The 26231-nt window shown below is 46.4% G+C and overlaps 1 protein-coding gene across 2 annotated transcripts; it reads left to right on the plus strand.

Annotated features, from left to right (window-relative positions):
* Window positions 1-2610: 2610 nt before the first annotated feature.
* Window positions 2611-26128, plus strand: YY1 (YY1 transcription factor). Of its 2 annotated transcripts, XM_066607975.1 has the most exons (6): window positions 2611-3414; window positions 12929-13091; window positions 13450-13578; window positions 20063-20123; window positions 23513-23671; window positions 24412-26128. In XM_066607975.1, the coding sequence occupies exons 1-6, from the start codon at window positions 2844-2846 to the stop codon at window positions 24592-24594; spliced, it is 1266 nt and encodes a 421-aa protein (XP_066464072.1). In that variant the 5' UTR covers window positions 2611-2843; the 3' UTR covers window positions 24595-26128. The 2 variants fall into 2 exon arrangements, with proteins under 2 accessions (XP_066464072.1, XP_066464073.1); XM_066607976.1 differs by lacking the exon at window positions 13450-13578.
* Window positions 26129-26231: the final 103 nt, after the last annotated feature.

A 26231-nucleotide genomic window follows, 5' to 3' on the forward strand; every position in this document is an offset into this window, starting at 1 on the left:
AAAATGCAAGTGGGTAAAAACCCTTAGGCCGCCTGCAGATGGGCGGAAATTCCACGGCGGGATTCCCCGCAGAATTTCTGCCCGTACACACCTGCATAGGATTGCATTACAACACGCAATCCCATGCAGACGGCCGCGGTTTGTCTGCGCGAAATCACGCGCAGCAAACAAACCGCTGCACGGTCTAATTCTGTGCGGGGCTCGCAGAGCCCCGCACAGAAACGTCACTCCCTGGCCGCCGGCTCCACCCTGCGCATGTGCCGGCAGCCGGCACATAAAAGAGCTGGAGCTGCGGGAGCGGGTGAGTTCCGCGCTGCTCTCTGCAGGCGCTTGGGTCGGGTCCCGGTGCGAGAATGCTCGCAGCCGGATCCGACCCGGCTGTCTGCAGGTGGCTTTAGGCTTACATTATTAGCTGTAAATGCAGAAACCTAGTAGGAAAACTAATGCCTAACCCTCCAGCACAGGCAAAAAAAACACTACAGATGCTACTGCTGGCCCTGCGCTGTGAGTGGTCAGTGCGGGCACTTTTTTCCTGCCGCTGTGCTGGCTGTCAGCTCCATCCCGGGTGGCAATTGTCCCAGTCACTTACTATTGGGGTCTGCTGTCCGTGTGCATCAGCCACCACCTCTGCTCCCACTGTGGCTGCGGTCCTCCTGCCGTCTCAGGACGGCACTTGGAGGATTCAACAGGCCGTCGCTCGCAGCTTCGCCGGTGTCCTCCCACGCCTCTGTCTCTGCTGCCGCTCCCAGGCTCGCCGCTGTCTTCCTGCCGTCTCAGAAAGGAACTGGCCGGTCCCCTCCACCACCTCTGGCTCTGCTGTGCCGACGCTATCCTCCTGCCCTGTCTGAATTTAGTAACACCCCCAGCCAATCAGAAGCTGGAGGCGTTACTACATTGTTTGACAGCTAGTACCTTGTCACCACCCCTAACTTCCGGTGGCGTCAAGATACAAGAATACCGCTAAGCTTATACTCGAGTCAGTAAGTTTTACCAGTTTTTTTTTTTTTGGTAAAACTTATTAACTCTGCTTATACTCCGGTTGGCTAATACCCGAGTATATACAGTACATACTATATAATCTTTTTTGATCACTTTTATTGCATTTTTGGGAGGTGAAATAAAGAAAAACATTTGAGATTTTTTTTTTGTATAGCATTTGCCATGCAGGATAAAAAGTGGGTTCAATTTATTGTATGGATCAACTGATACCAAACATGTGGGGTTTTAAAATGTATTTTTGGGCTCCCACACACCTGCGTTTTTTTTAACGTGAATGTCCATGGGGCTTTCTAATGTTAAAAAGGCATGGCAAGTTTTTTTGATGCGTTTTTAACATGAGAAAGTCCCATTGACATTCGCGTTAAAATAATGCAAGTGTGTGGGAGCCCTTAAACAAAGAAGGAAAAATAACGGAAAAGGTTTATTTTCCTACATTTTTTATGTCCCTTTATGGGATTTGAACCTGTGATGTTATGATGACGCCAATAATACATTGCAGTACTTCTGCACTGTAGTGCATTATCACTTCTCATTACCCTTGTCTGGCATCCTGTTGCCATGGCAACCCAACAGCCTTCCACGATTACATCACAGAGTACCCTCCCTCTGTGAACCCTTTATATGCCCCAATCAATATTGATCGTGGCATGTAAGGGAATAACAGCGGGGATCAGTGAGAACACTCATCCTCACTGTTGCAACGAGAGGACGCCTGTCAGTCACAGCCGACTCCTGCCACGGAGGGCACAGGCTCAGCTTCCATTGGACATAAAATGTTTATCCATTTGCGGAAGCTGCTTTAAAGGGGTAGCGGTTAAAGGGATGGTCTGGGACTTACTATTGATGACCTTTAATCAGTGGGAGTCCAATGCTCGGAATCGCTGCTGATGGCACGGCCCGATTGAAACAGCGCTGTCCGTATTGCAGTGGACCAGTTTTGTAATACAGGCACAGCTTCCATTAAATTCAGTGGGAGCTTTCTCTGCAGTACCAAATCAGGCCACTGCAATACGGACAGCACTATCTGCACTGACAATGGGCACCCTGAGCAGTGGAATCCCATCCACCAACTACCACTGACCTATCCTGAGAACAATAGTAAAAGTCCGGGGCGGGCCCTTTTATGAAAAACCCCCACCGCTTGTGCAGACTAAAGACAATTCCAGCAAGCAGCGTCTTATTAGCTTCCATTCACTGACAGCAAACATGTCTTTAAAAAATAAACAAATTGCACAAGGGGAATCACAGCAGGTCAACTAAAACAGGAGCAGTTGCCCAAAGTGCTTCCATTTGAGTGGTAATCCAGCAGGTTGCCATGGGCAACAGCTCTATTTTTACTTCTACCTAGTTTTAATAAATTTTCTTCAAACTACATCAGAAAATGGCAAAAACATTCATTCCGGAGGGGTCAAACTTTATTTGTATAAACAGGAAGCCCCCCCCCCTGCAGCGAGGTGGTCGCGGCTGTCAAGTGTCACATTCCCACGAACCGTCAGCCTCTGACGTCCCTCCACCACGTGACACTCCTGCCGCTGAAGGTGACCCCGCCCCCTTCTCCCGACCACGTGACACCCCTGCAGCTGGCGGCCCCGCCCCCTTAGCCCCCCTCCCCGCAGCCAGGATGCCGCCCGCCGCCTCCTCCCCACAGCAGCGCGGCCGTTGAAATGTCTGCTCTCGCGAGATGATGCCGGAGCGGACGGCGGCGACGAGATTTGCAGGCTGGAGTTGCTATTTGTGTTGAAGGAGGAGGAGGAAAAAAAATTAATAATAAATAACGGAAAAAAAGGAAAAACGGAGGAAGCGGGCGGGGGGGCTGCCGAGAGAAGACCGAGGGTCTCGCCACGATGGCGTCGGGCGACACGCTGTACATCGCAGCCGACGGCTCCGAGATGCCGGCCGAGCTGGTAGAGCTGCACGAGATCGAGGTGGAATCTATCCCCGTGGAGACCATCGAGACGACGGTAGTCGGTGGGGACGACGACGAGGATGACGACGACGACCCCCATCATCACCACCACCACCACCAGCCGATGATCGCCCTGCAGCCGCTGGACGCCGACGACCCCAGCCAGGTGCACCACCACCAGGAGGTGATCCTCGTGCAGACCCGGGAGGAGGTAGTGGGTGGCGATGACTCGGACCTGCGGGCGGACGGCGGCTACGACGAGGACCAGATCCTCATCCCGGTGCCCAACCCGGCCGGCGAGGACGAGTACATCGAGCAGACGCTGGTGACGGTGGCCGGGAAGAGCTCCGGCGGCGGTGGCCGCAGCATGAAGAAAGGCGGCAGCGGCAAGAAGAGCAGCAAGAAGAGCTACCTGAGCGGCGCCGAGCCCGGGGCGCGGAAGTGGGAGCAGAAGCAGGTGCAGATCAAGACCCTGGAGGGCGAGTTCTCCGTCACCATGTGGGCCTCGGGTGAGTCGCCCGGCTGCGCTCCGCTCCGCCGCGGGAGCCATGTTTGGATGTGTTGCTGGGCGCCGCCATGTTCGCTGGACAGTATGGCGGACCCGAAAAAACATGGCCGTTTGTGTGTATGTGTGAGGGCCGGGAAGATGGCGGCGGAACATGGCGGCGGCCGAGCGGGAAGCGGCGCGTCGGCTGCTGCGGAGGGCCGGGGCTAGGCCGCAATGGCGCACTTCATGCAGCGGCGGGGGGAGGGGCGGCCGCCATGTCTCCCGCGCCCTGTGCCCCGCTCCCGGGTATTGTTCTTCGGCCCCGGGGAGGCCTGCATGGCGGCCGGGTGTATATGGGGGCTGCGGGAGGTGGATATAGGCATGTAATAGTGTGGAAGGGACAGACATACGTGTTATACTATGGAAGGCATGTAATATAGAGGGGAAGTGTTATATGTGTAGCTGTGTGAGAGGGGGTGCAAGTGGCTGCAGGTGTGATACATGATACGGGGTGTATTATACTGTGGTGGGCATGTATTATACACGTAGCTGCGGCTGAGTGTGTATATAATATGTGTGATACAGTATGGAGGGGTATACATGTAGCTGGGGCTGTGTATTATACTGTGGAAGGGATATGCATGTAATCTAGAGGGGAAGTGTTATACACGTAGTTGGGGCTGTGTATACATGTAGCTGTGGGAGTCTATATATACATGTGATTTAGTATGGAGGGGTATACATGTAGCTGGGGCTGTGTGTACATACGTGTGATACTGTATGGAGGGGTATACATGTAGCCGGGGCTGTGTGTACATACGTGTGACACTGTATGGAGAGGTATACATGTAGCCGGGGCTGTGTGTACATACGTGTGACACTGTATGGAGAGGTATACATGTAGCTGGGGCTGTGTGTACATACGTGTGACACTGTATGGAGAGGTATACATGTAGCTGGGGCTGTGTGTACATACGTGTGACACTGTATGGAGAGGTATACATGTAGCTGGGGCTGTGCATGCATACGTGTGATACTGTATGGAGAGGTATACATGTAGCTGGGGCTGTGTGTACATACGTGTGATACTGTATGGAGGGGTATACATGTAGCTGGGGCTGTGAATACATACGTGGGATACTGTATGGAGGGGTATACATGTAGCTGGGGCTGTGTATACATATGTGTGATACTGTATGGAGGGGTATACATGTAGCCGGGGCTGTGTACATATGTGTGATACACTATGGAGGGGTATACATGTAGCTGGGGCTGTGTATACAATATGGAGGGGTATACATGTAGCTGGGGCTGTGTGTACATACGTGTGATACACTATGGAGGGGTATACATGTAGCTGGGGCTGTGAATACATACGTGGGATACTGTATGGAGGGGTATACATGTAGCTGGGGCTGTGTATACATATGTGTGATACTGTATGGAGGGGTATACATGTAGCCGGGGCTGTGTACATATGTGTGATACACTATGGAGGGGTATACATGTAGCTGGGGCTGTGTATACAATATGGAGGGGTATACATGTAGCTGGGGCTGTGTGATACACTATGGAGGGGTATACATGTAGCTGGGGCTGTGTGTACATACATGTGATACAGTATGGAGGGGTATACATGTAGCTGGGGCTGTGTGTACATACATGTGATACAGTATGGAGGGGTATACATGTAGCTGGGGCTGTGTGTACATACATGTGATACAGTATGGAGGGGTATACATGTAGCTGGGGCTGTGTGTACATACATGTGATACAGTATGGAGGGGTATACATGTAGCTGGGGCTGTGTGTACATACGTGTGATACAGTATGGAGGGGTATACATGTAGCTGGGGCTGTGTGATACACTATGGAGGGGTATACATGTAGCTGGGGCTGTGTGTACATACGTGTGATGCACTATGGAGGGGTAAACATGTAGCTGGGGCTATGTGATACACTATGGAGGCTTATACATGTAGCCGGGGCTGTGTGTACATACGTGTGATACACTATGGAGGGGTACACATGTAGCTGGGGCTGTGTGTACATACGTGTGATACACTATGGAGGGGTACACATGTAGCTGGGGCTGTGTGTACATACATGTGATACAGTATGGAGGGGTATACATGTAGCTGGGGCTGTGTGTACATACATGTGATACAGTATGGAGGGGTATACATGTAGCTGGGGCTGTGTGTACATACATGTGATACAGTATGGAGGGGTATACATGTAGCTGGGGCTGTGTGTACATACGTGTGATACAGTATGGAGGGGTATACATGTAGCTGGGGCTGTGTGTACATACGTGTGATACAGTATGGAGGGGTATACATGTAGCTGGGGCTGTGTGATACACTATGGAGGGGTATACATGTAGCCGGGGCTGTGTGTACATACGTGTGATGCACTATGGAGGGGTACACATGTGGCCGGGGCTGTGTGTACATACGTGTGATGCACTATGGAGGGGTACACATGTAGCCGGGGCTGTGTGTACATACGTGTGATGCACTATGGAGGGGTACACATGTGGCCGGGGCTGTGTGCGCATACGTGTGATACACTATGGAGGGGTACACATGTAGCCGGGGCTGTGTGTACATACGTGTGATGCACTATGGAGGGGTACACATGTGGCCGGGGCTGTGTGTACATATCTGTGATACACTATGGAGGGGTACACATGTAGCTGGGGCTATGTGTACATATGTGTGATGCAGAGTATGGAGGGCTACATATGAAGGTGGTTCATGTATACATACATGTGGAATCGTTGTGGATACATATGCAGGTCTCCTAGAATGACCGTGGCCTGCTCAGCTGGCCGTCAGGCTCTCAACCATCTCTCCATTGACTTCACTAATAAAGGAGCTTCAGGCCTTCATTTTTGTCTGTGTTGTCCAGTGATGTCACTGTCAGCCACCAATGTTGTGGTCACATGACCTAATGTCACTGTCACTTAGATGGTGTTACATTGGACAGATATGCTGCTGAGTGTCCACTATGGAATTTTGGGTGTACAAGTGTACAATCCAGTGTTGTGCGATCCCAGTTAAGGGCTAATGCCCACGGCCGGCTTCCTGCTGTGTGAAACCCGCGGTGTTATGTCGCAGCTTTTAGCTTCTATTAAACCCAATAGCTGAATGTTCACACTGCGAAATTCTACTGTGGAATTCCGCAGCGTGAAAGAAATTGCGGCATGCTCTAATTGCTGCGGGAAACCGTGCGTCCGGCTTCCATCGTAGTCAATCAAAGCTGTCATGCCATACTTCAGCTGTGAGCTCAGCGGAAGTATCCTGTGATTACGTGTCACGTGCTGTATGGCGCATCGGCACGGCGGATCCGGAGAGGTGAGTATGGAGTCTTTGGGGGGTGCAGTGTCGGACTCCGCTGGCAGAGTCTGACATGGCCGTAGGCATGAGGCTCTAATGAATGAGTTCTAGTGATACACGGAGCAGAAGAGCTGTGCAGTAACTGCCTGCGGAGCCGCTTTTAATGTTACGGAACAGCAGTATAAAGGGGGGTTTTTAGGGGGTCCCGTGTAAACAGCGCCTTAGACGCTACAGCAGAACAAGGTCTGACATATCCCCTGTGGGTGAAGTCACCTGCTCCCTCCGTGTCCAGATTCTGCATGACTCCCCTGTACACAGTGCTTCCTGCTGCTGGAGGGTACCGGAAGAAGCCTCTACCAGAAGAGGGACTTGTTGTGCAGGACTCAGAACATTGCACATCAAACCTGCAAGTCTGACTCGCTGATGTGGACTTGAACATGGCTTGGGGCTCATTAATACCCGCGTCGTAAAGGGGTTGTCTCGCGAAAGCAAGTGGGGTTAAGTACTTCTGTATGGCCATATTAATGCACTTTGTAATGTACATTGTGCATTAATTATGAGCCATACAGAAGTTATTCACTTACCTGCTCCGTTGCTGACGTCCCCGTCTCCATGGCTCCGTCTAATTTCGGTGTCGTCTTGCTTTTTTAGACACGCTTGCGCAGATGGGTCTTCTCCCTTCGGCTCGGAAGCAGCGGCGTTTTGGCTCCGCCCCTTGTACGCGGCATCGCGTCGCTCCGCCCCCATCACATGTGCCGATTCCAGCCTCCTGATTGGCCTGTTGCACTGCAGTAGCCGTACGATCAGTGTGAGCGCCCGCATCCTCCACGCTTATAGACCTACTACTCTCATCATCCTCTCCGCATTTTGAAAAATGTTAGATTTTATAAAATTGTCTCAATTCCGGGGTGGCTGCATAGCTGGGGATCTGCAACCTGTAGATGCCCACAGCTGGAGAACCACAACACCCAGCATACCTGCTGTGTTAGGGGTTCATCTGTACAAGCAAACAGGAGGAAGAGGAGCGCTCTTGTGGGGCTAGGTATTGGCTGCTCCAGCACCGTATATAGAGTGTATGTAATATATATATACTGGCCTGAGCCCACACTTCTGGGAGGGAGGCATTTGACATGATTGTAGCTGAGCTGTGTGTTGGGTATGTGGTGATAAAGGGCTTGTCCGGGTCTATTACACCACTACTGATTTATATCTTCAAACTGCAACCATATCTGTAGCAGTGCCCTCCCTTCATCGAGCGGTGATGACAGTAGAACAATACTGCTGTTGGGGAAATATTTTGAGCGCAAGTGATTCAATTAAAATAACAGTTGAGCTCTGCTACATCTGTGGATAGAAGAAGCTGTGGTGGAACCTGTACATGCACTGGGTGATGTGAAATCCATGGCTGGAGGGTTGGGGTGCGGTATGTGCCAGTCATGTGTGCCAAGACAACTGTCTGATCCTAGTGCTCTGTATGTCCTGTGTGGGCCACAAGTCCCAGCATGCCATGAAAGCATGTTCTCATGGAATGATGGGCCTTGTAGTTTCAGGGCAGCAGGGCTGGTTGCAGCAAAGTGTATATTATGGCACATGGGTACTATTGGGCCTCCTCCTTCATAAGTTGCTGTTACTTTGGCACAATGTATTTACATGGGCACCCTATGACTTCATTGGCCAGTGTCACAGATGGCATGCGAATGTATGCAGAGCTTGTAGTGACTCGTTCTTCAGTTACACAGCTATATTGTAATCCGGGCTGTATTCTCAGGCTCCATTCATAGGCTGCATATAGAAAGATGTCCAGCCATGAAAATAGTCTGTTAAGCAGGACAGTTGTTACAATGGGTCACATGACTCCCCCATACTGTCCTGGCAGGAATAGAAGTATATTACTTGGGATTGGTGAGGAAATGCTGATTTGTTCCCGGGTCTCCTTGCTCCCCCCAGCAGCTGCCTGGCTTCTGTTCATCCATATATTGTCATGTTAATGTCCTTTCACGGTCAGGATGAGGGTCCCGTACATTTGTCGTGCAGTCGTGGCCATTATACATGGGCATTGTGTGAACACCACGGACTAGCACGCCGGCTGCAGCCAAACCCCCTAATTTGTCCTCCAAGTGAGACGAACACCAGGCTTCCTGTCTTTAGTCCTCGATGGTTGTAACAGGAAGTCTGCTGTACGAACAGAGAGCTCTCCACAAGGTCTGGGCATTTACACGTATAGTCAGACTAGAGAGCCAGGCCCTAATTATCGGGGAGCCCCACAAAGAGTCCTTATTAATTGTCTAGCGGTTTACTGCATGGCTTTCTGTATGCTAGTCTGTACTATATGGCATTATACCATGTAGGTGGGCCCTGGGGATTGTTACTGCCTGTAGACCCCCAATCTATTACCCAGCTATTCCCGGCCAGTTGGTTCTCATGAGATGGCGATGTTGTTGCAGGAATCCCCTCCAATACTGCACTGGGATAAAACGCTGTTAAACTGGTTTTGCTGCCCAGATTTTCTTAAGAACCAGTTCTTGGGGGGAAAACGCTCTTTGAGCTATATGTATGAGTGAAAAAACATGATTGTGGTTGATGTCCAAAAGCCAGGCAGTTGGGGGACCCCATTATAGTCAATGCGGTCCACCCGGCGCTGTTCAGTCCACAGATGGAACTGTTTGGCCACAGGGATTCCCTCTTTCTGTTCCTGAATGGAAAGGGGAACCTCAGGCGCAGATGTGAAAGCAACTTTGCTAATCTGAATACACCAAGTTTAATAAAAAAAGTTTTAGACATTTAGTACCTTGTTAAAGGCTGGTTTACACTAGCACATGATCGCTCAAATGAGAGTGACAGCTGTGAGCGATCATTTTGCATAAAGTATTAAGTTGCTACTCCACTACTTAAATACCAATTAGGCGTGCAAATGAAGCCTTTAGCTGAAAGCAGTTAATAGCCCAAGGGCTCTTATCTGCATTCAGATCCTTTGTTCTCCACGGAAAACAATGCTATGAGCACTCCCTGTGGAGAACTACTGATAAAATTGACAATGATTTTTAGGTTGGACTGAATTTAATGATCAGCCAGCAGTGCCCGAAAAGCAGACAATGGGCGCACATTTACACGCACTGATTATCGCTAAAACGATCGCCGATTAGTGGGGGTTTTTTTTGTATGGTATTAATTTTTTTTTTAGCGATCATCGGCTGGTGGAAATGGGCCTTAACTCTTCAAAAGCATCTCGAAAAGGGTGTGGTTTAATCAATTTGTAAAGTGCGTCATTTTTTTGGGTGCAAAATCCTGTTCAAGTAGAAGCCAACCAAGTACTGGCATACATAAGAGAGAAGGGGGGCTGTCAGCAAGATGCACCAATTCTATGTCAGGGAGCCACTTCATAAATGCAGCGCTTCATTTGACTGTCGTGGAAGTTACAGCTCTCTAAAAATTAGTATTTGTTAATGTGCCCCTGGGCAGTGGGTTCCTATGGGTCTACCATAGATGCAGTCTGCTCTGGTCAGGGTATGGGTACAAACGGCTGCAGGAAAAAGAGCAACGTGCAAAGTTGCTCTGTATTTTTTATTTTATTTTCTATCACACCAGCCAAATTGTGTATAAAGTAGGGATTTACACACTGGCGTAACTATAGGGGATGCGGTTGCACCCAGGCCTGGGAGCCTTAGGCTGGAGTCATATTCTCGTCAGAAATCTCATGGTTTTGCCGCAGCAAAAAACTGCGAGATTTCCGCTGGGAAAGTACAGCTTCAAAACTTGTGGCACTCGGCTGCGGGTCTTGGAGCGGCTTGGCCGCATGTTTTTCCATTGTGGGCAGTGCTCCCATACAGAGCAGCATGGCCGCAACAGGAGGGGAAAAAAATTAGACTTGCGGCCAGGGAATCCGCTACGGATTGGCCGTCTTGTGTGGACGAGATTTTTGACAAATCTTGTCCACGTGGCTGGCTGATCCCAGGATTTGCAGCAGCGAAATTCCGCACGGGGGCCCATAAGGCCTCTCTTCTCCATTATAGGGAGCCCAGTACTATGAATAAAGCATTATAGTTGGGGGCCCTGTTACAGGTTTTGCATTGGGGCCCAGGAGCTTCAAGTTATGCCTCTGCCTTAAGGGGTTAAGAGAAGTTGAGGGCCACAAGATACACTTTTGCACCTGGGCCCATGAGCCTTTAGCTACGCCCCTGGATTTACATGTGGTACTGTGACTGCCGTTTCCATAGAAGCCATTGCAAGAAAAAGTGTGTTCCTACAATGCAGTGGTGTTCCACATAACAGCACTAAAAAAAGCCTGCACGAACGGATTTGCATTGCTGAATCCGCAGTTGGCGTCTGCACCGTGGTTCCGCAGCAAATATCATTCAGAACCTGCTATGCAAAATCTCTTTGGCCTGTACACTCGTGGAAACTAATTGCGATTTCTGCAAGTGGAGAAAAAAAATCACACGTTCTATTTTTGTGCAGTGTCCACACAGACTGCTTCCATTGAAGTCAATGGAGGTCGTCCGACCCACAGCCCATCCGCAGTTGACGGGGTACCCTTGTCATTGCCTAGCAACAGCACAGGAAAAACCGCATCTGAAAAAAAAAATCTATACTGCAGATGTCCACTGAGCTGCGGCCAACCGCAATACAAATGAAGATGAAAGCAGGCAGGGACGCCGGCCACGGTCGCAACTAGATTCCACTGCGGGCTCCTGCATGCAGAATCCAACCCGTTTGTGTTCCACCGGCCTTGGGGTATGTTCACATAGCGGAGTTTTACAGCAGATTTGGTGTGGGATCTGCAACAGGAATGTGGGCCGTAGTCTATACAACGTGAATTTTTTTTCTACATATATTTAAAAGTGATATTTCTGTTCTTGATGTGGATTCTGTGCAGATAGTTCAGCATGCGGATTAGTAAATCTACAAGTGCATCCGAAGGCCTACATCTGCATAGCCGTGGCAAAAGTCTGCCGCTCAGCTGTGGATTTTGCCTTTGTTTATAGAGATCTAATCCGCAAAGTGAAATCTGCATCTGATTCCATCGTGTGAACGTGCCCTCATATGCCAGCCACAAGGGACTGCCATTTTCCCCTCTTTTTCAGCTTCTGTGGGTACCAGATTGCTGCTGGATACAACGGAAGTTCTATAGATCTGTATGCACTGGCAGCGTCCATGTAAAAGGGCCTTAAGACACACCTGGCTGTACTTCTCTCCTGGGGAATAATAGATAGACATCCTGCATGCCTGCCCATTGTTTCCCCAATCTGCACAACTGGAGTGACAGTTGACCTCCCCACATACCTGTCTATCTGTAAGGGCAATAATTATACGGACTGGAGCATGTGACACAAAGGCCATATTGGTAGAACCTTTTGGACTATTGCTTTGGCAATCTGGACCCTTAGGTTACAGTATGTCTGTTTCCATGCAAGTGTTGTGTGGCATCATGGGCCACAGGTGTCCTGTACGGTGGGGTTCACACGGGGCAGATTTGCCAAAGAATTTCAATGCGAAAATGCCTGCTGTAGACCACCTGCTGCACATCGGCCTATCGTAGATCGGTGTGGCCAACCCTCGAGGAGATGTCACTACCCCGAATGATGGTTAGCAGTGGCCAACCCTCGAGGAGATGTCACTACCCCGAATGATGGTTAGCAGTGGCCAACCCTCGAGGAGATGTCACTACCCTGAATGATGGCTAGCAGCTCACAAGTATAGATTTAGACTCTTCACATTTCATTTTCAGCTTGTGTTGGAGATATCCATTGTATCTGGCATATTCCACTCCATACATTGGCATACATCTCCCATTGGTATACAGGAAAAGCATACTACATGTTGGGTGAATGGAGCCTTGTACTGTCCAGCTGATGCCGGCATCTTTCTGGTATAGTTACACTGTAAGCGCGGATAGTACAAATGATTAACTAAAGGGTGAACTTTAATGTCATGGATGGGGGAGGAGATACTAAGGCAGAATGTTTGGTGTTGATGGCATGCAGTGTCCTGTGCTATCTGTATGAGAGGGCATACTCTATTAGGCAGGAGGTCTCTTCCCACGGTGCTGGACCTCAGGAGCTGTAGAACGTGTTAACTGGTGACTCCTACAGATGTGTGCAGGGGTTGGTTGTTTTGGGGTTTGTTTGTTTTTTGCTTCTAATTTGCACGTGGTTTGAGACCTTGAAATAATGCAGATCATCTTCTGCTTTCTTCCAGATGATAAGAAGGACATTGACCATGAAACAGTGGTGGAGGAGCAGATCATTGGTGAAAACTCGCCACCCGATTACTCCGAATACATGACAGGAAAGAAACTGCCACCTGGAGGAATACCGGGCATTGACCTGTCTGATCCCAAACAGTTGGCTGAATTTGCAAGGTATTTGTCCTCCCCTTAAAGCCTCATCTTGTCGGTAACGTAAAACTGTACATCTTGAAAACCTACATTACTGATTGTAGATTGTTGCTACTTCTCACTGCCTCTTAGTGGGGTAAGCCTGGCAAGGCAGGCCTTAAGACCTAAAAAAAAATTAATTGCACCAAGTTTAAAGGGGACCTGTCACCTCTGAATAATACCATAAACTTTGTTATGGTGCTGTTTGGGGAGCCAGGGGTGTTTTTTTTTTTTTTCTTCTTATATAGACTCTCCCGCTTACCCATTCCTGCGGTGAAGTCTGTGTATGTCTTGAAAATCTGACCCTTTTTTTTTGTTTGTTTTTCTTTCTTTTTTTCTCCAGAGTGCCATGTGCGCACTCTCCCATAGAAGTCTGTGGGAGAGCATGCACACAACTGTCTGAGGAGAGTCAACTTTTCAGACGGCATGCCGGACTTCACCGGAGACACCGTGGGCACAGGGGAACGGATGAGTATGAAAAATAAATCCCCTGTGTCTCTGTCACCTCCCCGAACAGCACCATAACTTAGTTTATGGTGCTGTTTGGAGGTGACCGGTTCCCTTTAAATATATATACACTGACATGCCATAAGTCGTGAGATAGCTGTATGTAAATCCATTATAAAGTGGCGATACCTCAGGCGATGGCTTGAGAACTCCCATACCTAGAATCTGTACAATTCTATTGAAAAAACAAAAATAATGTGGTTGCATAAATACCTTTGTTGATGTACCTTTTGACTTGGACACCTACCCAAAAAGACTGAATGCTGTCAATCAGCATGGTAAATCTTGACTTGGCAGTCTTCACTAACTCTTCTTTGCAAAAGCACTCCAAATCTGTCATATTGCGAGGGCATCTCATGTGTAGCGCCCTCTTCAGGTCAACCCATAGATCTTCAATGGGATTCAGGTTTGGGCTCTGGCTGGGCCATTCCAAAGCTTTCATGTTCTGACGAAGCCATTCTTTTTTTGATTTGGCAATATGCTTTGGGTAGTTGTAGTGCTGAAAGGTAAAATCGGTCTTCATCTTCAGCTTTTTAGCAACGACCTGAAGGTTTTGTGCTATAATGGATTGTTCATAATTCCCTCCACCTTGACTGAAGCCCTAATTCCAACAGCAGAAAAACGGCCCCAAAGCATAATGCTGCCCCCACCATCTTCACTGCGGGTCTTCTGGTGATGCACCATGTTGGCTTTATTCCAAACATATTTTTTGATATGGACAAAAGGTTCCCCCTCGGTCCCATCAGACCATAACACGTTCTCCCACATGCCTTTGGCAGACTTTATGGAGGTTTTGGCAAAACATAGTTGGGCTTGGATGTTCTCTGTTATAAAAGGCTTCCGTTTTGCCCCCACCCCGCAGCCCAGACATATGAAGAACACAGGAGATGGTTGTCATATGCACTACACAACCAGTACTTGCCAGAAACTTCTGAAGCTCCTTTAATGTTACTGTAGGCCTCTTCGCAGTCTAAAAGGCCAATTTTCTTCTGGTCTTCATCAGTTTTTGAGGGACGTCCAGTTCTTGGTAATGTGACTGTTGTGCCAAATGTCTTCCCCCTTCTTGCAGACGTCTTCCCTGTGCTCATGGTATATGTAATTTCTTGGACATGTTTTGGTCCCCTTTTCCTGACTATATTTCAACAATCAGACCCCTTTGTGTTGTAAGATCTTTACCGACCAACTAAGGAAATGCCAGGAAAATCCTCCTAGAAAAGGTAAATTTAAAGGGGTTGTCTCGCGCCGAAACATTTTATTTTTTTTTCCATAGGCCCCCCGTTCGGCGCAGGACAACCCCAAAGGATGTGTTAAAAAAAAAAAAAATTTATTACTTACCCGAATCCCCGCTCTGCGATGTCTTCCTTCACCAAGATGACTGCCGGGATCTTCACCCACGATGCACCGCGGGTCTTCTCCCATGGTGCACCGTGGGCTCTGTGCGGTCCATTGCCAATTCCAGCCTCCTGATTGGCTGGAATCGGCACACATGACGGGGTGGAGCTACGAGGACCAGCTCTCCGGCACTAGCGGCCCCATTCACCAGGCAGAAGACCGCACAGCGCAAGCGCGTCTAAAAAAGCAAGAAGACATCAGAATTAGACGGATCCATGGAGACGGGGACGCCAGCAACGGAGCAGGTAAGTGAATAACTTCTGTATGGCTCATATTTAATGCACGATGTACATTACAAAGTGCATTAATATGGCCATACAGAAGTGTATACCCCCACTTGCTGCCGCGAGACAACCCCTTTAATATGGGGGAACCCAGAATCCCTGTAATTAATGCTGACTACTATTTATCATGAGGTTAAATGTGATTGGCTAACTCTGAACACTAGCAATCTCCAAATATAAGAGGTGTGAACACTTATGCAACCACATTATTTTAGTTTAGTTTTTTTTTGTTTTTGTTTTTATTCTTCTGCCCTAAAAGATTTCAGTTTGTTTTCCAATGGAATTGTATTGAAAGTGGAAATAAAAAATCTGACAAAGAGGAATCATTTCAAAAATGTAGCACTTTAATAATGTAGCCACTGTATATCCAGCAGGTCCATGCAATATTTATTTAGCTTCCATGTGATATGGGAGCAGAAGACCCACCGTAGTGCCTCCTATGAACACCCGACCTGACGCCTCACTTAGGCTTGTGAGGTTGCCAACCCTCTAGGGTTCAGTTAGCAACATGTGACGATGAGTCATGGTACTAATTGTTTTGGGCTGATGGTAGGTTTCATATGGGGTGTAGACCCCCAGAAGCCATGGAGCCCAGTTGTGCAGGCTGGTGGTGATTCCATGCTGGTGTGGGGTCTGCTCATGGCATAAGTTGGGTTCCCTGGTCTGCCTAAATGTCATTGATCGGTGTTCGCTATGTTTCACTGCTTGGTGACCATTTGCAGCCCTTCATAGACTTACTTTATCCTCACAATGATGGGATAGTCCAGCAAGATAATGCACTATGCTATCAGGCCCAAGTTTTTCAGAATTTGTTCCAAGAGGCATTGTGGAGAGTTCCTACTAATGGTGTGGCCTACTTGTTTGCCAGACGTGTCCATCCAAGCCTTTATGGGATGTGGTGAAGTCCATTCACACCTGAGATCCTGAACCTACAAAGACTACGCGGCTGTCAACATGCCTCCAGATATGGAATCAATGCCACATCCAGTCGTTGCAATTTTGGTGGGCTAGAGGGTGTCCGATATGATATTCGTTCCTGTCCCATGACTTCTGGCATTTCAGTGTATAATTAATGCTATAATAAATAATGCTTACTGTGTGCAGTGTCCCACATTTTTCTTATTCTAGCTGAAAGGTTCTTTTAAAGTTTGTAGTTCGCTGTCAGGAGTTTTTAGGCCCTCAGTTGCCACCATGGAGATCTAGCAAACAGGAATCGGTGTAGAAAGATTGCTGCGTTAATTGTAGTTGCAGAATTGTGGGGGCAGTGCTATCATCCTGAAGAGTGGTCTTCAGACCTTGCCTTTCATGTTTGACTGACACCCCCCCCCCCCCCTGCCATCTCTAAAACACAGATGTGCACAGCGAAGAAAGGTGTACTCTGCCGAGCTTCAAATCTTCTCAGCCTGAGAAATTAAGCAAAGTTTATTCCAGAATGGAGGAGGTTGATGGTGACAAGCAGTCAGGGGGCTCTCAAATCAAGCATGAAATGGGGTGGGGGTTTGGAGGCTTCATGACTTCCAAGATCGGGGCACTACCCCATTACTCTTGACCTGCAGCTAGCATACAAAACGTATATTTTATAAGTCATTTTTAATATACAAGTTGTTGTTTTTTTTTTTGTTTATTTTTTTTTTCTTTCATAGTTAAAGGTGTTGTCTCGCGAAAGCAAGTGGGGTTAAGTACTTCTGTATGGCCATATTAATGCACTTTGTAATATACATCGTGCATTAAATATGAGCCATACAGAAGTTATTCACTTACCTTCCCTGCGCTGGCGTCCCTGTCTCCATGGCTCCGTCTAATTTCAGCGTCTAATCTCCCGATTAGATGCTCTTGCGCAGAAGGGTCTTCTCCCATCTGTTCGGCCTGGCACGAGCGGCATTCTGGCTCCGCCCCCTTCTACGCGTCATTGCGTAGCTCCGCCTCCGTCACGTGCCGATTCCAGCCTCCTGATTGGCTGGAATCGGCACATGTGACGGGGACGGAGCTACGCGATGACGCGTAGAAGGGGGCGGAGCCAGAATGCCGCTCGTGCCAGGCCGAACAGATGGGAGAAGACCCTTCTGCGCAAGAGCATCTAATCGGGAGATTAGACGCTGAAATTAGACGGAGCCATGGAGACGGGGACGCCAGCGCAGGGAAGGTAAGTGAATAACTTCTGTATGGCTCATATTTAATGCACGATGTATATTACAAAGTGCATTATTATGGCCATACAGAAGTACTTAACCCCACTTGCTTTCGCGAGACAACCCCTTTAATACAAAAGCATCTTTATGAACCCATACCCGTTTTGATATATAACCATGGTAGCAGTTTAGGACCTAACAACTCCTGACAGGTTCCCTTTTAAAACGTTTTATGTACAAAAATGTAACTACTCTAATACTGCCCCCTATGTACAAGTATATAACTACAATAATACTGCCCCCTATGTACAAGAATGTAACTACTATAATACTGCTCCTATGTACAAGAATATAACTACTATAATACTGCCCCCTATGTACAAGAATGTAACTACTATAATACTGCCCCCTATGTACAAGAATGTAACTACTATAATACTGCCCCCTATGTACAAGAATGTAACTACTATAATACTGCCCCCTATGTACAAGAATGTAACTATAATACTGCCCCCTGTGTACAAGTACATAGCTACCATAATACTGCTCCCTATGTACAAGAATATACTGTCACCATGGTTCTCTCTAACGGGTAATCTTACTTTGTCTAGTGGCTAGTCACACTGGCCTGGGTCTGGAGGTAGCTACATACCCTGTCTCCGTAAAATTAAGGCAGTGTCTCATATTAATGTTTGCTCCCAAAGATGTGCTAGGTCTTATTTTTAGGGGATGTTTTATTTTTTTCATGAATTGTTGAACGGGAAAAAAAGAACATTTATTATATACTGTACAGTATTTGTCATCACAAACCAGCATAACCAGATAAACTGTGAATCCTATCAAGAGTTTCTTGTTACTACCATTATTTCCATGTTCACACTGTATAGAGACTGTAACGATCACCCCCTGAAGAATCAAAGTAACACACTGGTTACCTGACTCACACACACAGGGCCACAAAAAATAAGGGCTGTAAAGTACCTGGCTCCCACGTACTGTCTGGAGGCTGTAATGATCACCCACAGCAGTTCCTGGACCACTTGTACAGCAGGGAAGGTATTGCAGCTTCAGGCCCCTGGGGGAGCTCATCATAGCAGGGACAGAGCTAGGTCTTACTTTCAGAGGAGGCCCTATATTTAGTACTTCAGCAAAAGCTCTACTAGATCTTATTTTCAGGGAAACACTATATAAAGTTTATGCCCCATGCAGAACGTCTTCTCTCGGTCATAGGCTAACTTTAGAAAGTGCAGCCCAACGTCTACGAGTGGGGAAATTATAGCAATTCTCCACTCACAGGATTGAAATTGCGGTTTGCTGCGATTCTCTGCAGTGAGCCTGCCAGTGCTCCTCCCCCGCAGCGGAATATCGTTAGTGATATTCCGTGAAGGCCGTGGACGGGCAGCCTTAAGCTGCCAGGTGTGTATCTGAGGATTGACCTATCTGGCCATTGGATGTCTATTCTGCACTTATCAGTTTTGCCCCTTTTCAGGCACCATCCCTAATTCTCAGTTTTTTTTTCTCTGAGCAAATTGAGTGGAGACTGGTTATTGTCTCCAATACACTGTACACATTGGGTGATAACAGCATGGAGGACATTGTACAGCAGTACTGAGTAGTATAGATGTGATTCCAGTAGCTGTGAGACAGTAAACACTTGATAACTGCAGCAGTCTGTGAGTGTTTCTACTTCTGTCTCTGTCTATCCATCCAATTCCATGGGCATCATGATGGCAAGCAAAGACCAAGCCTCACTACCAGTTCTCAGTCTTATGTCTGTTACTAGAGACAAACCTCGCCTAACAGGCAGTGGACAGTGAATTAGAAGAAAGGGAGAACCTTGGTGGTCAGAAATCTAAAGTGACTTTTTCAGCGCAAAAAAATAATTTTAGGTAAATAAAGTGGCTTGAACTCTTGCTAGTTATCACATTGGCTGTCACATAAGCACAAGCTGCTTCTAAGTGCAGACCATTTAAATAATTGAAAGAAACAGTAAAGGCCCATTTACACGGAGCAATGATCGCTCAATGACAGTTTGAGTGACAGCGTTGAGCAATCATTTTGCATAAACTATTAAGTAGCTACTCAGCTACTTACATACCAATTAAGTGTGCAAATGAAGCCTTTAGCTGAAAGCAGTTAATAGCTGGAGGGCTCTTATCTGCATTCAGCTCCTTTCTTCTCCCAATGCTATCAGCACTCCCCACAAAGAACTGATAAGGCCGAAGGACGATTTTTAGTTTGGCCTGAATTTAACGATCAGCTAGCAGTGCTTGAGAAGTTTAGACGCAACGATAATCGTTCAAACGATCGCTTTTGGGGTTGTTTTTTTTTTTTTTTTGCGCTCATCACTCCATGTAAATGGCCCTTAAATCTAGAAATGTAATTTTTTTCCCCGGCAGCTGTTTATTTCCTCCTGATTCTTTGCATTTTCATTGATAAATGTATGACAGGGCAAGAGACTGATGTTGGGGCCAGAGTTACTGCTGTATCCTGTGCACAACAAATAAAAAAAACACTTGGTATAATTCATATGGGGAAGGAAAGGTTTTCTTATTTAATGTGTGTCTTTACTGGAGCTTGTAAAGCAGTGTTTGATTCCCTGCTGCTGTTTTAATATGCGCTTTTTTTTTTTTTTTCATTGAAGAATGAAGCCAAGGAAAATCAAAGAAGATGATGCTCCTAGGACGATTGCCTGCCCCCATAAGGTAAGATGCAACTGTTAGTTTATACCCCATCTCATTGGTTTTAATGAGGAAAGATGGCAGCATGAAAACAGTGTTAAAGGGCCACTCCAGCAAAAACCTATTTTTCCATCACAACGCCCTCAACTTCTTACACTCTGGCCATCTCCTATGTGTATTACACTCGCTTCCATGCCTGATGCTTGTCCCTTTTTATTTATTTTTTTCCTTCATGTCTCCCTGCTTTCTCTTTGTCTGTACTGTGGTAGCAATCCTATGATGCATTGGCTCAGATAGAGCCTGTGCCATCTCTGACTGCTAGGAGCACAATATTACTTTCTGTACTCTATATTCACCTAAATAAGCTAAAGCCCATAAGTATACAGTGAAGAGGATGAACAGTCCTCTTCATAACTGTGATGGGAGTTTGTTTCCCTCCCCTGAAAAGCATATGTGGTACAGTCCATTCATCATACATACAGGGAGTTGTGGTGACTAAAAAAGGAACTTCTTGAGAGCGCACAATGCTAAGTAATTCCCAGGCAGACACAATGACCTTACATGACCACCTGAAGACTCCAGGAATACTCAGATAGCAAGGAATACCGAAATATGGTAAAGCTAGCCGACTAGTTACATAATGAATGAAGAGCTAATCTTACTGGAGTTCACACAGTGTGGATTCTGTACTGACTATTTCCAGCAGAGCATGGGAAGAATTTGTGCAGGGTTTAGGGCCTACTGCCGATTTCATATCCACAGCATGTTGGTCTTGATTTTCATGCAATGCATAGGTTTTTATCTGCAGCGGAAAATCTGTAACGTCCTTCCGCACCCCAATTGCAGTATAATACCGTGATTTTCCTTTGGCAGGCAGTTTAATATAATGCTAATTGTGGGTTGTGACAGTTTTTGGATGCCCAAATTAAAGGGAATATGTCAGATCCTATGAGCTCCATAATCTAAAATGATGGACTCCTAGGAGCTGACGTGCTGTGCTGAGACTTGCATTTCTACTTCCCCAGTTGTCTGCATGCATCCAGCAGGCTACATAGCCCTCTCCCTAGGAATCAGTGCCTATTTAGTCTGCAGGGTGCATGTAGTTGTGACTTTGAAGGGCGGACAGCAGGGAATGGTGTAAGTATCATATCCTTGGACTTTAGCTCCTGATCACCCATAACCATACTGTATGGGGCTCATAGCTGCTGACAGTTTCCCACAAAGCAGAAATATCATCAATCCTTTTTATTAATTAAAAGCAGAGAAACCGATTACATTTTTCTAATGTAATTTTCTGAAAGTAGATTTTTTTTTTCCCCCCCATTCTCGTCCATACAGGACTATGGGGACTGCCATCTAGCCTGAACTACATTTAATAGCATTTACAGATGTTACAGCAGCCTCATGGGCCATTTGACCCATTGCCTTGTATGGGAGATCATTCGGCATGCTCTGTGACATGTGCAGAGGTCCTTATACAGGGATGGGGAGTAGATAGTCACCGCTCAGCATAGCATTCCCCATTCACAATAGCTGATATCTACATGTAAGTGCTGCTTTTCAGTGTAATCCTGCCTGTGATGTTGGTGAGAGGACTACTGCAAAGTTTACAGAACAGGAAGTATCAGCCTATTATTGGGCTCTGTGGTCAGTGTGAAAATGCAGGATTTGGGATATATAGATTGGTGATTTTTTTTTATTTTTTTCCCCCCAATTCTTGGTCACAAAGATTCTTACATATTTAACACACAACAATGTGATATAATATAATGGGTCATTTTTGGATGACACCTTTTCATAAAGGGAAGGCATTTCAAATAATGCGTTAACCCAGCTTATCTGATGGAGTTGGAGGAAGTAAGTCACAGAACATTATTGCAGGCAGCGTTTTTCTTGTGCTCATAGTGGTGGAAGTGTGCAAAAGAATTTCCAGCGTCTGTCTGCATTCATTCGGTTTATATGAAGAATTAATCTACGTAAGAAGCTAAGAATGTCCATCAGGAAGTTGTGACCAGCTATTGTCATGTATTACATGGGCAGTCATGTTCTACAAGGATGGGTCAGGTCCACTAGAATAGGGGATGCTGATACTTGGTGGCTTCAGGGCAGACCCCTCTGATGCTGTGGATTACAACTAGTGGAGAAGTCTTGGTGGAAAGATTAACCCCTTAGAGACAGTGCTGTACAATGTGTTTAAAAAAACAATTTTCATTACCCTTATGTGGGACATTTAAAAAAAACAAAAAAACATTTTCAAGTACCCGTATATACTCGAGTATTAGCCGACCCGAGTGTAAGCCGAGTCAATAAGTTTTACCACAAAAAACTGGTAAAACTTATTGACTCGAGTATAAGCTGAGCTATATTCAAGTATATACTGGGATAAAAAAAAAGCTTCTTCATACTCACCTCCCAGCCGGCATCTGTGTCCCTGGCAGCAAGGCGGAAAGCTGCTTCAATCTCTGAGTTCCCAACGACTGTGCGGCATGCTGCTTGAATTTTCCACTCTGTCATCCCCTGCCGTCCTCTCGGCTCTGTCCTCCTCCGTGATTGGCCGGCACTCGATCCAATCACAGCGCTTATTTACACAGTGCTGATGGCGAGGGAAATGACAGCGGGGAGAATTCTAAAACAGCATACCGCACCGCCACCGGGAACACAGAAATTGAAGCGGCTTTCAAGCTCCATGCAGGTTAATGGGAGAAAAATAAGCTTCTGCCAGACTAATATGGTGGTTATTTAGTTCCTGTAATAAGAAGCGATCGGGCATGTTGAAAACCAACTGCTTGCCATACAAATTGGATTGGTTGGTGAGGCCTTAAAGTGGCCTTACTGTTTAAGGGCAAAATTTACAGGTGTACTATCTGCTGTTGGGCGTCTATACAGATGCTTCTCTGATCTGGTTCTGGGGCCAATTTTCAGCTGTCCCAAGATGGCCGACAGTCTTCAGACTGTCTAATCCCCACAGTGCATTGATTAAAGACTACGAATTCGCTTTACTTGCTCTCTGATTGGCCATTGCTGCTCACGGGATTAGTGCTGACCAGTCAGAGCAGTGTATTGAGTAGCCAGAATATTGCATTGGCCATCTTGAATGGCTGATAATAAACCGACGTATCGGAGGGACGTCAGCAGAGAAGAATGACAGCAGACTGGAGGGTCACTTTAATTCTAAGGTTCCTTCTATGTATAGTACTACATCAATATGGTGCCTGTCTGGCACTACACCCGTAGAGAAGTGTCTTGGTTACACAGATATTACAATTCTTCAGTCTGGTCTGAAGGGTAAGCTCTCATAGAGTATAAGAGAATACTTGATATCCTGTGTCCTGATGCAGGTTTAGGCTTCTATGTGGAAATGATCCCATCAGATGTTTGACTATTCTCACCAGGCTGCCATGTTTCTCTTTCAGGGATGTACAAAGATGTTCAGGGATAACTCTGCAATGAGGAAACACTTACACACACATGGTCCACGGGTACACGTCTGTGCAGAATGTGGAAAAGCCTTCGTGGAAAGTTCGAAACTCAAGAGACACCAGCTGGTTCATACTGGCGAGAAGCCATTTCAGGTATTTTACCCGTCACATTATACGCAAATTCAAAAGTTGGAATTGCTATACGTGTCTTAAAGCATAGGTGCAGTATATCAGTTGCCAGTAAAGGGGGGGGTGTATGCTTTTTATAATTGCTCTTTTGTTAGCGGAATCCCCTGAAAATTAACATCCTTGACATGTTGTCCCATTGTGGATAACCCCCAGTGATCATCTGTAATCTACAAGGGTACCTAATAAGTGGTGGTCAGTTTTTACTGGACTGGAAAAATAATTACATGCTGTCTCCTCAAATCGGTGGGCTGTAGAATGTATGGATAACTGGTACTAAAATCACAAATTATGGCACACGCTATAACCTGCAACACTTGCTAATTTATGCTGACCTCTGCCACTTTTCTAAAAGTGTGTGTGGCCTTGTGGTCCCATCCATAAGATATTCCACAAACTTGTGTAAGTTGGTAGATAGAAGTGTGATGCCCAGAGGTGCTGCCAGATGCAACAAATGTATGTATGCTGCCACAGACTCGCGTATGCCAATATACCCGCTGTTTAACCGCTCTCTAGCAGCTGATCAACAGAGGTAACTTCTACCTTGATCTTTACACTTTCCTGGTAATGGCGTCCCCCCATTGGTACGCGTTTTATACTTTGCATTGACAGTTGCCATCTCTTCATGGAGCGCTATAATCTTGCCCGTTGCTCCACTTTGCTTCTCTCCATAAAGATATGTGATTGTGTTTGTATCCTTTTTGCAGTGCACATTTGAAGGCTGTGGAAAACGATTCTCATTGGACTTCAATTTGCGCACTCACGTGCGGATTCACACCGGCGACCGACCCTATGTGTGTCCATTCGATGGCTGCAACAAGAAATTTGCCCAGTCAACCAATCTGAAATCTCATATTTTAACACACGCCAAAGCCAAAAATAACCAGTAACACTTTACAAACGGAAAGACGTCTTTAGCCTGCACAGCATCTTTACAGGTGTATGCCAGAAATACGCCTTCCCTTTGTACATGATTTCCAGGGATACATTTTAAAAGAAGCCTACTCATCACCTGAGACAATTTTGATAAAAGTACTGTAGTCAACGTAAATGGAAACAACTCTACAATCCAGTGCTTACGACGCTCTGTTACCCCTGCTTCCCAGTTTTCAAGTGTATTTTGTAAAGTGCCCCTCTCCCGCCCCCTCCTCGTTCTTCCTGCCCTCCAGGAGAGACCTGTCCCGTATTTACATTCAGACTTTCTACCACAATGTTGAAAATTTGGTCATTTCACCTCTACATAGACGCTCACCTGTTCCTGAATTATTTTATTTTTATTTTCTCATTTTGTATTTTTTTTTTTTGTTTCTAAGTGTGCATATTGTACACTTTTTGGGGATATGCTTAGTAATGCTATGTGATTTAAATTCCGGAGGTTGATAACTTTTTATTTGCTTGCAGTAGATTTTCTTTAAAAGAATGGACAGTTACTGTACTAAATGCATACTTCAAAAGTATTTTTCCTGTAAAAATCGAAAAACCAGAAAAAAAAAAATAGAAAAAGAAAAGAAAAAAAAACCAAACAGTCTTTATAATAGGTTTTGTTTGCTATCTTTCTTTCGGTTGTATTTTTTAGATGTTTAACACCTTTTTGTATAATTGTACCGTATATAGCTGTATTGAAATCATGTAGCACCAAACCGTAGATGTGATTTAAGCTAGTGTTAATTAAATCCATTTTAGTCACTTAAATTTTTTTTTGGGAGGGGGGGGGGGGAGGCTAGGGAGGGGGTGGGCCGCAGGGGTTATACTGCCAGACGCTGGTGTTTTTTATTTGTTAGGTCAGTTACAGAAACTGGTGCTCAGTTGTAGAATGTAATGTATAGTCTCCCCCCAACGGTTTTATCTGCTTGTCATGAGCTATGAGCTGATCTAATAACAGACTTGACCTGGATTGCAAGTAGCAGCCCTTGCCATGGACTCCCCCCAACATTGAATTTGGGCAAAAATCCCCTATTTTTAAATTCCCAATTCTTCTTTATTTTTTTTTTTCTTCTCCTTTCTCCTACGATGAATTAATTCCTTTATCTAAAGGATCTTATTAGAAATGTCCGAGTATTCGGCACGGCTTGTACTTCACAATATCGTAGCTGTTGATGAATAGTAGGTTTATAACACAGAGATTGCTGTCTATTAACCTGATGTACAGACATAATCGATATGCAGCAAACATGGCGATCCCTGACCCTAGTGCTATTCAGGAAGCAACTGCATGGAGATCTCCGCATGAAGTTGTGCCTCTCCCCCCTCCTCCATGATCTCTTGCTACATGTGGGGGTGCGATCTGTCCCACGCGCCTCCTGACGACTGGATACTTGGGTTGATCTGTATTGTTGGTCACATGAGTTTCCTACCTGTGTTAACTACCACCAGGTGTACTTTTTGTATTTTAATACTGTAAATACATTTATTTCCCAAAAATAACATCCGTTTCTATTTTTTCACTCTAGCAGCTCGCAGGGTATAGTGGGGCAGGACAATGATGTTGCTTTTGGATTTTCTTACTGACACGTTCTATTGTGGGTTT

The sequence above is a fragment of the Eleutherodactylus coqui genome, chromosome 6 (assembly GCF_035609145.1).
Source record: "Eleutherodactylus coqui strain aEleCoq1 chromosome 6, aEleCoq1.hap1, whole genome shotgun sequence".
Classification (NCBI taxonomy): Eukaryota; Metazoa; Chordata; class Amphibia; order Anura; family Eleutherodactylidae; genus Eleutherodactylus; species Eleutherodactylus coqui.